Here is an 11,168-nt window from a genome sequence, read left to right as displayed (position 1 = left end):
TGCCTGAAGTCGGACAGGCCACTGCCGGATATTAAGCTTCATTCCACGCAAAGCCGTATTATTCCTCGTTAACCCTAGCGCTGCTAGAAAGCATGACACTATATATCATAAACCTCAACCGATCTTCTTTTTTTCTTCCTAGACTCCTCTCGCCCGGTTCCTTAGAATCGGCACATACATAGTCATTTCGCCCAGGAACCGGACCTGAAGGCGTTACATTTTCTCATCTGACGGCTTTCGCTTCCGGATCCCCGGCATCCAACGGCTGGCGCTGCTCGCGTAGTTATTGGTTCGAGCACGATGGGCTGCATCGTGCTAGCCGGGTGATGACCGCCGTGAAGATTCAATTATTGGATGCTTCGTGGTTCCCGCAGAACTTGATCCTACCTGATAATGTAGAACTTATGCAGGCGGGGAAAGACGTGTCTAAAGGAGATAAGCTAACGTGACTACCATGGAGCAAGGTAAAATATTGATTCTATGTGAATTAAACTTGTGATCCTTGCGCTGGCGCTGACGCTTTCACCCTTGCCAACGAGTCCTCATAATGAACCGGATCTGGGGATGGGAGCTATGTGACATTGAAATTTCTGAACCTCGTTCTCCATAATGGACGGACCTCGCCTGTGCCTGGTAGTTGCTTAGGAAGCAAGTAAACTCGTAGCTTGGCTATGAGCAACAACTTGTATATGAAGGGGCGAGGCCGGCCGTCAACTGAGAGGGTTTAGGACAGACAACCGCTCCTCCAGTACCTGTCCACCGAGTAGCTAGTCCTGAGGCACCAAAGAAGACCATAACCACCACTAGGAGGCTTTCCTACAAGTCAAGATGGTCTCTACCTGGGTCCTCGCCTCGACTCTCGCCCTATCAAGGCTAGCTCTTGCTGACACCTGTTCCACCCTAAAGGACATTTCTAATATTGACGTTTCTCACCGTCTTGACCTATCCTACATCCACGAGCAGAACGAGTATTGGTCTACCTCGTGTTCCGCCCTGAAGCCTTCTTGTATCCTTTTCCCCAAGGACGCTAACGAGGTATCTGCCATCGTGAAGGTCCTCAATAACAACACCGAACCCTTTGCTGTAAAGTCTGGAGGGCACAACCCAAACAATGGCTGGGCGAGTGTCAAAGGCGGCCCTCTTATTTCAACGCAGAAGCTCAAGCAGGTTATCGTGGATCAGGAGACAGGTATAGCCAGGGTGGGGCCAGGCCAACGATTAGACAGCATTTCAGCTGAACTTCAAGGAACAGGCTGGACATTTGTCGGTGGCCGTATTGGCAACACGGGCGTAGGTGGCCTTGTTCTCGGTGGCGGTCTATCGTATATGTCGGCCCAGTACGGCTGGGCTGCTTCTTCCGTACTGGAGTATGAGATCGTGCTCGCCAATGGTACAATCACAACCGCATCTGCCACCAAGAACGCGGACCTATTCAAAGCCCTCAAGGGAGGTGGCAACAACTTCGGTATCGTGACAACCTATGTTCTTCAACTATACCGCCAAGGCGATGTCTTCGGCGGCAACCTGGTTTTCCTTCGCACCCCTGAGAAAGACAAGAAGCTGCTGAAGGCGGTGCGGGACTTCACCGAGTACAACCAGGACGACAAAGCAGCAGTCATCGTCACGGCGGAGCGCGGCAACATCGACCTCATCGATACCTGGATTCTATTCCTATTCTACGACGGCCCGGTAGTTCCCGAGGGAACATTCAAGAACTTCACGGATGTCGGGCCTCTCCTCGACACCACCAAGGTCCAGACCTACGCGAAGCTGATGGCTGGTAGCAACTGGGTCATCGTCCCACTGTCCGTCGTGCAGATCGGCACCGAGACGATCCCCATGCCGTCGGCCGAGAACAGCGTGAAAGTGATGGAAGGTATCCACGCCCACTGGCGCAGCATCACGGACACGGTTCTCCTCGAACCGGGTATCATTGCCTCCATCGCGTACCAACCCTTCCCCAAGGCCATTTCCCGGGCTGCGAAGGCCAGGGGCGCGGATCTAATCGACACGGATGACGAAGCGCACCGTCTTATTATCGAGTTGAACTATAGCTTCTTGCCTCAAGGTGATTATGCGAAGATGGACCAGAAGCTACAGAACACTGTAAGTATATATATACCTTATATATATGCTTTCAATCAAGCCCTTATGATCCCCGCTTCGTGTTTTTTGGCTTATAAGAGGAGCTTGCTAACAATACTGCGCTGCGCCATATATAGTACGGCGGAGTCCGCGATCGTGTAGTCGGCTGGCAGAAAGACGGCACCCTGCCCGACATCTACCTTCCCATCTTCATGAACTACGGCTTCCATCAGCAAGATTATTTCGCGCGCCTACGTCCGGAGAGCAGGGCTTTTGCACACGCAGTATCGGAGAGCGTAGATCCTAATGGATTCTTTCGAAACAGAACCGGAGGCTGGAAACCTTAAGAGCGATTTATCAGATACCAATGCTCATTTTTGATACCCATGCATACATACATAGGGTACCTACCTAGGTACCTAATGTATACTGAACCCGAGCATTCGCGTCTCGCTTCATCCTTTCCATTTATCCATGCATTAGTTTAGGTACCCAACGCGGGTGAGGTGCGATGAACTTATAATGAAATGGCACATAAAATATAATGACTTAATAAAACTATTGATCGGTAACGGTGCCTCGAGTCTTCATGTATCTAGTAACAGTTCAGTCAGTCAGTCAGTCAGTAACAGTGTCGATACCTACCTACCTAATGTACCTACGTAGACATCACTCAACAAGTATCTAACCGGACATCATCAGTTAACCTCCACAAAAATAATAACCAAACAATCCTAATGAAGAAATGATTGAAGATGGTAGAGATAGAAGAGCAAAAGGTTAAAAAGACAATGCAGACCATTTCAGATCGGATCGTAATGCGGTGAGTGTGGATCGAACACACGACCTTCAGATTTGAGAATGAAGTTGGACTTCAGTCTGACGCTCTCCCAGCTGAGCTATCCCCGCTTGTGGTTGATAGATCGAATGGTTAGCTGTCTATATGTAAATGGTCAAAATTTTGTGATGGGTTCTCGGTTTCGTGGATCCAGCTTTCGGTGTTTAGGGCTAGCTACTGCTTATGACGGCTACATAGTGCGTGATAGTGTTGCGGGCCGAGTGCGGGACCCCTTTTTCTTTTCTTTTTTTTTTTTTTTTTAGTAGCGTCGTGATATTATTTATTTCTTATTACGAAGAAAAAACATAACCAAGTAATAACGACGCGGAAGATAAGATAAGATAATATAATATGCAATGGAATTGTAATATAATATACAAATTTGGTACAATAGCCTGTATTATGTCTAAGGGAAAATAAAAAATAAAAAATTAATAAAAAGATTTGCTGCTATGGGAGGTTATTCGTTCGTCGAGCTACTCCTACATAGAAGGGTATTCGTACCTAACATATACCTTATATGTATTAGGTATATATATCCAGACCTAAGTAGGAGGTAGGTGTATAGGTATAATGGTGGTACGCGGTAGTGGTAGTATGAGAGACGTACCTAAGGATATATCTCGACAATAGGTCTTTCGTTATACTTTAATTGTAAGTAGCATTTCGTCAACCTAAAATCCAATCTCATCTATTCCAACGCTCCGAGAAAGTAGGGTAAGAAATCAGAAATGCCGCCGCGTGCGTCGTAATGGTATATAAACAGTGCAAACTCCCCCCTCCCTATTAGTCCCGCTTCGATATTCCCCCCCCCTTCCATCTGCCGTGCAATGCCGCCCTAATACCGCTTTTGCGCCGGTGTTTCGTGACTCTCTAGTTCGCCTCCTGCCCATCCCGAATCAAGCTCATTCGGCGTCGAAGAGTCGAGTTCGTAATGTCCTGTGGCCTGGTAAGGCGGCGTCGGGATTTCATACCCTCCTGGAGTGGCGGTATACGGCGATTGCGTGTAAGCCGTAGCAGGGGACGATGCTATCGGCTCCTTATTGCTCCATTGCTCTTGGGGAACTGCTGGCTGTTGCTGGTCTTGCTGTAAGCCGTCCGGCGTGGTTTGAAGAGTCCTCTTCTGGCGGTATCGTTTAAAGAAGAATAGTAAACCAACGAGAATAGCGGCCACAAATACCAAGACGCCTATCACGATACCCGCGATTGCGCCACCTGAGAGGCCGGAAGAGTCTGACTAGATCTAATATTAGTATCATACCTATAACTTAATAGAAAGAGTAGTTGTCTTAAACACTCACGTCGTCTGAGGTGAGCGCGAAGCCGTCGATGGGATGAGCATAGGCCTGGTCATTCGTAGCCGAGGCGACCCAGTCCGCTGTCGCCGTGAGACTCTCCGTGTCATACGCGGTGACCTTAACGGTCTGGCCAATTGTAAAAGTACTATAACAGGTACCTCCGTACGCGGGCCGGTTGGTGTCTACCGGTTTGTCGGGAGCATGAAGCTGAAAGCCACTATCGCTATAATTAGATTCTGTTATATGATTGGTAATCGAGTAGTGGTATGTGGGTGATATGTCATGTTTGATTTCCGCAGCATGTAGGCGTCATCTACTTCCATCACAAATTATACCGCATGGTCCATAAATGGATCTTTACTTACTCGGCGCAACAAGCTATATATCCATTGGGCCACGCCCTCGCCGTGTTCCAGCCTTCAGGACAAACCAGCGGCGAGAACATGGGAGCGATAGAACTCGAGGCATTTCCTATCTACGGCATGTTAGTAACTTCCTCTGCAATCCCCAACACATTCCTCTTTCAGCATGTCGTCGACACACACATCCACAGCAGGATGGGTAATGAGTCCAGTTTATCACATACTATATAACATTAGGTACGTTAGCTCAATCCCGGAAACATGATTAGAGAACAGTCGCTCTTCGCATCCGCGTAGTAGGTACTAACCACTCGTATATCCATTAATATACCCAGACGGATAGCATTCCCCAAACTTTGAACTTGGTACGGGTTGTGGCTCGTTAAGCCATAACTGATACACCGGGGAAGACAGCTGGGTGAGGTGCATTTCCGCGCACGACGACGGCGGGGTGAAAGTCGTCGTGAGCTCTTTTTGCGTGAGGGTGAGAACCGAGAAGGACGGCATTGCTGTTGGGCTCGGGTTCGCCTCCGAGGCGCTCGCCGCCGTTGTCGTTGTCTGTACGGCCATGGTAGCAGCAGCAGCAGCGCGTTAAGTAAAAATCGGCGACGACAGACTACCACGGCTATTACTACACCGGCGAATTACTACTATCGCTCTACTCGGTTATAGAAAAGTCGAAAAACTCGTCTTTGTCGTCGTCAAACGACAGATAGACAGACAGACAGACAGACAACAAACCGAAAAAACTATAACTAGAAGGAAAGTAAGTAGAAGCGGAGCAGAGGAGAATAGTTAGTTTAACTAGAGCAAAAGCAAAGCAGAACCCTTCGGGCTCGGTGGGCAGCAGCAGCGAACGGGGTGATCTCTCGTTCCCTTGGGGGCTTTTTTGAAGGATCGGGACGGGGCCTGATCCATTTTAGACTCTCCACGTAATAGGTATTAAACGGCTACTATGTATTAGAAAGCAGGTTACTAGCATTTTTAGTAGGTAAATGTACCTACCTTACGAGAATCCCTCACGTTAGCAGACAAAATCTATGTATTGTACCATGCTAGTACTGTTAGGGATCCAAAAGGGCTGGGCTGGGCCGACTGAGGCGACGCCAGGGTGACATCGTGCGCTGGGGGGTGTTCCACTCCGGGACGAGAGAACTCCATCAACAGAAGTTCAGCTCTTGCAGACTTTACCTTGTTCTACTGAACCACTCACTCCCCCTGTCGCGTTTCAGCGCTCGTATTGGAAAGCTTGAACTATGTAAGCTTCACAGGGTCGTCGTTATGTAACGGTCAGTATATAGGCTACTTGGCTACTGGTAATATCGCATATAGTTCCTGAACTAGACCATGCTCCATTGACATGTGTCTCGCCCTATGCTAAGCCCCTTTCAGTAAGTCATGGACGATTAAATCACCATATCTTATATATTAGGTAGGTACCTGGTAAGGTATTGTACAATACGTACAACTTTCACCCATCTCCCTCCTTCAAACTACACCAGATCCTACCTAAGGTTAGGTAGACCCCCTTTTCTTTTTTTCTTTTTTTGTATGTGGTACTGCTAATTAGAACGTGCCCAAATTTGATGAGGCCATCACGAGCGAGCCATTTATGTCTTTTTTAAATCATTGGAAGAATACAACAACAAAAATAAGCTAATACACCATCTTCCTGGCGTCAGCGGAACGTGCCGGTCACCAGACGCCCGTAGCATTCGTGGCCTTAATGCGTCCCACTTAGGGGGGCGGGATAGATACCCTAAGTTAGGTAGTTGAGTGAAAGATGATGCATTGAGCCAAATCCTTGGGCTGACTCGAGCCAAGTCTCGCTACCAGCTGTTTCTGCTCAGACCTAGGTACTTGATTCTTTTTTTTTTACGGTTAATTTTAAGCACAAGCCATATTTGAGATAGAGACCATCAAATATTTGGTCTGTAAAGCGCCAGTTTTTGGCCCCTGTGGTTTTATCATAAATAGGACTCGATGCTCCATATACTATTTTTCTCTCTTTGGGGCAGCACGTTCCAACTTGAACCGTTCAAACACACAACTAGGTAGAACCCGAACCTCGTCACGATAGGGTGGGCCGAGTCGCGTCAAAACACAAAGCACAAACGAACCCCGGTTTAACCCTGCGGGTTTTACTACTTATTCTCAACTTAAACCCGGGGTATCAGCCCGATTTTTCGTACTATGTAGAAATCTCTCCTCATGATTCGTTATATCACGCTAGGGAGGTGTAAGCCGCGAGGCTCAGGGCCTAGCAAGCTTTGGCCCATCCGTAATGTCCCTTTATCCCATGGATATTTCCCTTAAAGCAACTATAGCTCAACGTACACGTATTTCAACTCCTCCGCATATTTCATAGCGAGAGGAAGCGCTTCCGGAAAACCTGGGGAAAGCAATCTGACAGGAACGTCATATGTAAAATCAAATACGGCCCAAGCCTTTCAGGGTATCTTTACTTCCGCTTCTAGTCCGTCGCGGCTCTCTCCACGTACTTTCACAGAACGAGGAACAAATAAGAAAAATGGGGTGCCATGAGACTGAAATGCATCTTCACGTACATGTAAACTTTACCTCATGTCTTGTTGTTGTTGTTGTTGTTGTTGTTGTTTGGGGGGGGGGGCACGTTGTTTCCATCTATAACAAGCGAACAGAGAGGACCAGATAGAAACATAATCTGAGCCTTAGGACCTTGAACGTATGCTGCGCTGCGTAGTCTTTCAGAAGTTGTGTTGTCAAGGGCTCAATTTGCCCTTCATCAATCATCTGGAATAAATACCTGGTGACCTTCAACGTCATCCAGATAGACAGGATACATCTAGTATCCGTGGCCGTCCATAGGACCATTGAATGAAGGTGGGTCCATGGCCATGAACTCAAGCAAGTCAATACCTCCTACGTTAACTCCCTGATCCGTCATCGTCACATTGGAATTCTCTCCCATGTTCTGGAACAGGCCGGGGCCCGGAGGGAGGTACCACATCTGGTCGTCAGCAGCCCAGTCGGCGCCTGGTTCAAATACATTATCACCCATGTGAGATGATTCTAGAACGTTACCACTATGTGCCGGTGTGGCTGGTCCGAACACCGAAGCTGACCCGGCTGGGTAAGGGAAACTGCCCGTAGTGAGGTCGAAAGGCGTGGCCGACACATTGCCCGAAGGAGTAGATGAGCGCTCTACAAGACTCGCTATTAGTCCTATGCCAAGGATCTGAGATGACATTGGCTGTGATATACTTACCAGGAACATTGAGGCCCTCTCTGAATTTAGTCTGGTTCAGGTAGCCATTCTCGACACCGTTAGCCTGCAGATTTCCGTTCGTAGCCATGACTCTGCTCACCTCGCCATTTTGACGAGGGCTCTTGCCTTCGCCAGAACCTGTCGCCGGTGCGTACTTGAAACGATCTCGGAGTCGCGTTGTTAGAGACTCGAGTAGATCACCGAACCTGGTGCCTAAATGTATATCATCCACAACACAGTTCCGTAACGCGTCGACCGTGCGATCCAAGAGACTGATGCTCACTTCTACATCGGACTTGGGAGCACCCAGGGCGAAGGTCTTCAGCAAGAACATAGCTCCACTGATGATGCGGAAGTAAGTTCGCACGGGGGCGTGCTTGAGGTATCCTTCTTTCAACAAACCTTCAACAACAGTTCGTAGAAGATTCCTACACCCATCCACCACTTCCTTTACGTACTCTTGGTCTTCATGGCCGAAGCCCCCTAGGTGACCAAGAGGGAGGTTGCCTAGATAGTTTTGCGTTTGAGGTGATAGTTGTGGATTCCCTGAGGCGGTATTATTTCCGTGTCCGGTATTGCTAGAGGCCCCAGCATTTGTTGTGCAACGCTCAACAACTGCTTGCAATGCCAATGAGTTGACGTATATCCGTACATATTCATACTCGATTGTTAGTATATGACGGATGTTCTCGGGCATATCGAAACGCTGGAATTCTCTCCACCAGTTCCTGAGAATCGGCTGGAATTCTTTGAGCGCCTTTGTGTAGTTCCCGCTTTGGATGATCTCTGTGGTGTGTTTCCGTGATCGAAACAATCTTTCGTTACCCAGTTGCATGGCATCGCTTACACCTACCCAGCAGTGTATGATTTGATCATCTAGCTCGACGTTGGGTACATAACTGAAGCTGCTAGACATGACCGATTGAGTTGTGCCCGGCGTGTTTCCCTCGTTTGATATCGGGCGCCTTCCGGATAGGGCAGGGTCAGTTTTCCGGATGCTATCAGGAACCATGTTCGTCCAGCCCAGACGGCCAGCCAGCTGTGTTAAGTAGACTAGCAGCAGTCGCTTAATCCGCGTCGCGCGGAGACGATACGCTTCATCCTCGTACTCGGGCCGCGTGATGGCATTGGTCTCCAGAAGCTCATCGATGTCATCGAAAACTCCCAATTCGTAAGCGAGTCCTAGCGCATTGCTAAGAAGCATCCAGCACATACGGTCACTCCTCCATGCAGGCTCAAGCCAGCTCTCGATTCTACGGCCCCCAACGTTACCGCCGGGGCGTTGATCCCCTTCATCATCGAGCTGAGATACGCTGCGAGAGGGAAGCATCAGCTCGTCAATTGCCTCGTCGGGAGGGAAATGGAGCGCGCGAGGATGCCACTCAGTCAATATCATTAACGACTCGATTGTTCCTAACGTACGCAGACTCCCTTTCCTAAGACCTCGCCACGGCGCAGTGCTAGATGTTTGAGACTCGTCGGCACCAGACCCGCAGAAGCCACCACCAAAGGCCTCCTGCCCCCAGAGACACCTTTCAATCATCCTTCGAAGATATCTCCATAGCTCCTCATGGATGGCGTGAGATCTACAATGCCCACCTGTGGCTCTTATACGGTAGTATCTTGATGCGATAGTTAGTAGGGTGACAGTAAGTATGGGCTCCTCGGTTAATAAGGTGCTATGAGAAGCCGGGCTTCGGAAGGTTGGCGGCGATATAGGCGTCATGGGAGATAGGTACTCGTAATAGCTTCACAATAAGTTAGCAAGGTGCGAAGACAGCCGCTGCTATTGACTTACTATACGATATACCTAATGGCCTCCTCTTTTGTGAACCATCCGGCTCTGACAAATCTGAACCTAGACCAAGCCTCAAGCGCTTCTTGATATCCAGCTTCATTCTCAACGTTCAACCGACGTTCCATATCAGCCGCCTCATCGTTCTTAGTTGATGACTGCAGGAGTGGATCAATCAAGTCTGCAGATTTCGAAGTCGTGCGACCAGCCGAACGACCATTATAACCGGAACTATGATCCCGCGGCGTTTTACGGCCAGGAACAGATACGGGCGAGGGCTGGACGACAGAGGCGATGCTTTCGTGGCGCCTGTTTATATCATGCGGACTTTTGGAATAATCAGCGACTCGCTCGTTTGGGAGCAGGCTAGACGGATGTGATATAAAGACGGACCTGTCGGTAGCAGCCTTGTACAGCAGGTCAAGGGCATCGTGAGGCCCGTAGACTTCCTTTCTCATAACGCTCTGCGCTTCGAGGTTTTCCAACTGAGCGTTCGAATCCTCACCGATGTCCGTATAACTTCCTCCTCTGCCGTTCTTCCCGTCTTCGTGATCTGCATTGGGTCGCTTTAAGGGCTGCGTTCGGCCGTTTGAACCGCCGGGAGTTAAGGGTACGTTACTATAAGATTTCTTATCGACGAATGGAGGTGTGCCTTCGGCATGGGCCCGTTTCCGTGCGTTGCGAATAATATAGTCGTCTTCTTGTTCGTCCGCATCGTCCTCGTTCTTACGCTTACGTCTCGTAGCGCTAAAGAAACATTCTTTGCTCTCGCGGCGGCAACGGACACAGGGGGGATCGTGGGGATCGTCTACACTACCCAAGTCACATCTCACCTTTCTCCTCCGGCAAGGGATACAGGCTTGGTATACGCGTTTATGCTGGGGAGTTTGAGACTGCTGCTGGGGCTGAGGCTGGGGCTGAGGCTGATGCTGAAGCTGCACGGGCGAGGGCGCGTGCGCGTGCGCGTGAGGATGCGCCGTGTTTGCGGGGACAGATTGGCGCGATTGCTGAAGGGTAGATGTCATATTAGCAGCGGGTGCGGCGGCATTCTCATATTGAGACATGGTCTGATCCAGTGGTGGTGCTATCGATCTGGTCGGTTTCGGCTCTAGGTAAAGCTCCAGCGCCAACTCTGAGCCCTGACTGCCAGCTCACGCATCAAACACGACGCAGGGAGACCCGGCGTGCGCCGACTGCTGCTCGGCTTACGACGGGATTTCGAGGATTTATATAACAAGGGCGCGGCAGAAAGCAAGAAAACACTCCCAGCTAAGTGGGACGAACCCAGTTCTGTTAATTGGGAGAAGTCTATAATTATTTCTGATCCCTACTTTGGAAAGATTGGTAGACGAGTGAAATGGTCTACCTCGGACTTGCGGGGTTGGGAGGCCGAGAACAGCTTGAGTCCTTGAGGGTCCGATTGAGGATCGTACAGTATGCTACTTCTTTAGTATACAGTACGTACAAAGTCCTACGCGAGGACCAGATGGCCTAGAGGCTAGTAAAAGGTTTGGTAAAGTACCTAAGCTAGGGTTCAGAATCG

The 11,168-nt window shown here is 49.4% G+C and overlaps 3 protein-coding genes and 1 non-coding gene across 4 annotated transcripts; 1 reads left to right on the top strand and 3 right to left on the bottom strand.

Moving 5' to 3' along the window:
* The first annotated feature begins 419 nt into the window (after nt 1-419).
* Nucleotides 420-2,927, top strand: F4812DRAFT_439865 (FAD-binding domain-containing protein). Its single transcript, XM_047935103.1, has 3 exons — nt 420-2,106; nt 2,223-2,680; nt 2,735-2,927. The coding sequence occupies exons 1-2, from the start codon at nt 829-831 to the stop codon at nt 2,430-2,432; spliced, it is 1,488 nt and encodes a 495-aa protein (XP_047787478.1). The 5' UTR covers nt 420-828; the 3' UTR covers nt 2,433-2,680; nt 2,735-2,927.
* On the bottom strand, nt 2,905-2,994 carry F4812DRAFT_t127. Its single transcript has one exon. It is a non-coding gene; the product is annotated as a tRNA-Phe (tRNA).
* A 206-nt stretch (nt 2,995-3,200) lies between these two features.
* F4812DRAFT_439858 (uncharacterized protein) lies at nt 3,201-5,863 on the bottom strand. The gene is made up of 4 exons (XM_047935102.1): nt 4,893-5,863; nt 4,587-4,696; nt 4,225-4,438; nt 3,201-4,160 (listed from the first exon to the last, which is right to left on the bottom strand). The coding sequence occupies exons 1-4, from the start codon at nt 5,151-5,153 to the stop codon at nt 3,762-3,764; spliced, it is 984 nt and encodes a 327-aa protein (XP_047787477.1). The 5' UTR covers nt 5,154-5,863; the 3' UTR covers nt 3,201-3,761.
* A 1,544-nt stretch (nt 5,864-7,407) lies between these two features.
* F4812DRAFT_462006 (uncharacterized protein) lies at nt 7,408-10,689 on the bottom strand (the record flags this gene model as incomplete). The annotated part of the gene is made up of 3 exons (XM_047937961.1): nt 7,408-7,766; nt 7,831-9,578; nt 9,629-10,689. The coding sequence occupies 3 exons, from the start codon at nt 10,687-10,689 to the stop codon at nt 7,408-7,410; spliced, it is 3,168 nt and encodes a 1,055-aa protein (XP_047787476.1).
* Nucleotides 10,690-11,168: the final 479 nt, after the last annotated feature.

Source organism: Daldinia caldariorum (genome assembly GCF_022478825.1).
Source record: "Daldinia caldariorum strain CBS 122874 unplaced genomic scaffold F4812scaffold_16, whole genome shotgun sequence".
NCBI classification, from domain to species: domain Eukaryota; kingdom Fungi; phylum Ascomycota; class Sordariomycetes; order Xylariales; family Hypoxylaceae; genus Daldinia; species Daldinia caldariorum.
Note: the sequence above shows the minus strand (reverse complement) of the source record. Positions and strands in the feature narration are given on the sequence as shown.

What these genes read in the sequence shown, in the direction of transcription:
- F4812DRAFT_439865 (XM_047935103.1), top strand. Translation starts at nt 829, where the DNA reads ATGGTCTCTACCTGGGTCCTCGCCTCGACTCTCGCCCTATCAAGGCTA. An exon ending in ACCAGAAGCTACAGAACACT is followed by an intron (nt 2,107 to 2,222) that starts GTAAGTATATAT and finishes CGCCATATATAG; the next exon opens with TACGGCGGAGTCCGCGATCG.
- F4812DRAFT_439858 (XM_047935102.1), bottom strand. Translation starts at nt 5,153, where the DNA reads ATGGCCGTACAGACAACGACAACGGCGGCGAGCGCCTCGGAGGCGAAC. An exon ending in ATATTAATGGATATACGAGT is followed by an intron (nt 4,697 to 4,892) that starts GGTTAGTACCTA and finishes AACATGCCGTAG; the next exon opens with ATAGGAAATGCCTCGAGTTC. An exon ending in TATATAGCTTGTTGCGCCGA is followed by an intron (nt 4,439 to 4,586) that starts GTAAGTAAAGAT and finishes TTATAGCGATAG; the next exon opens with TGGCTTTCAGCTTCATGCTC.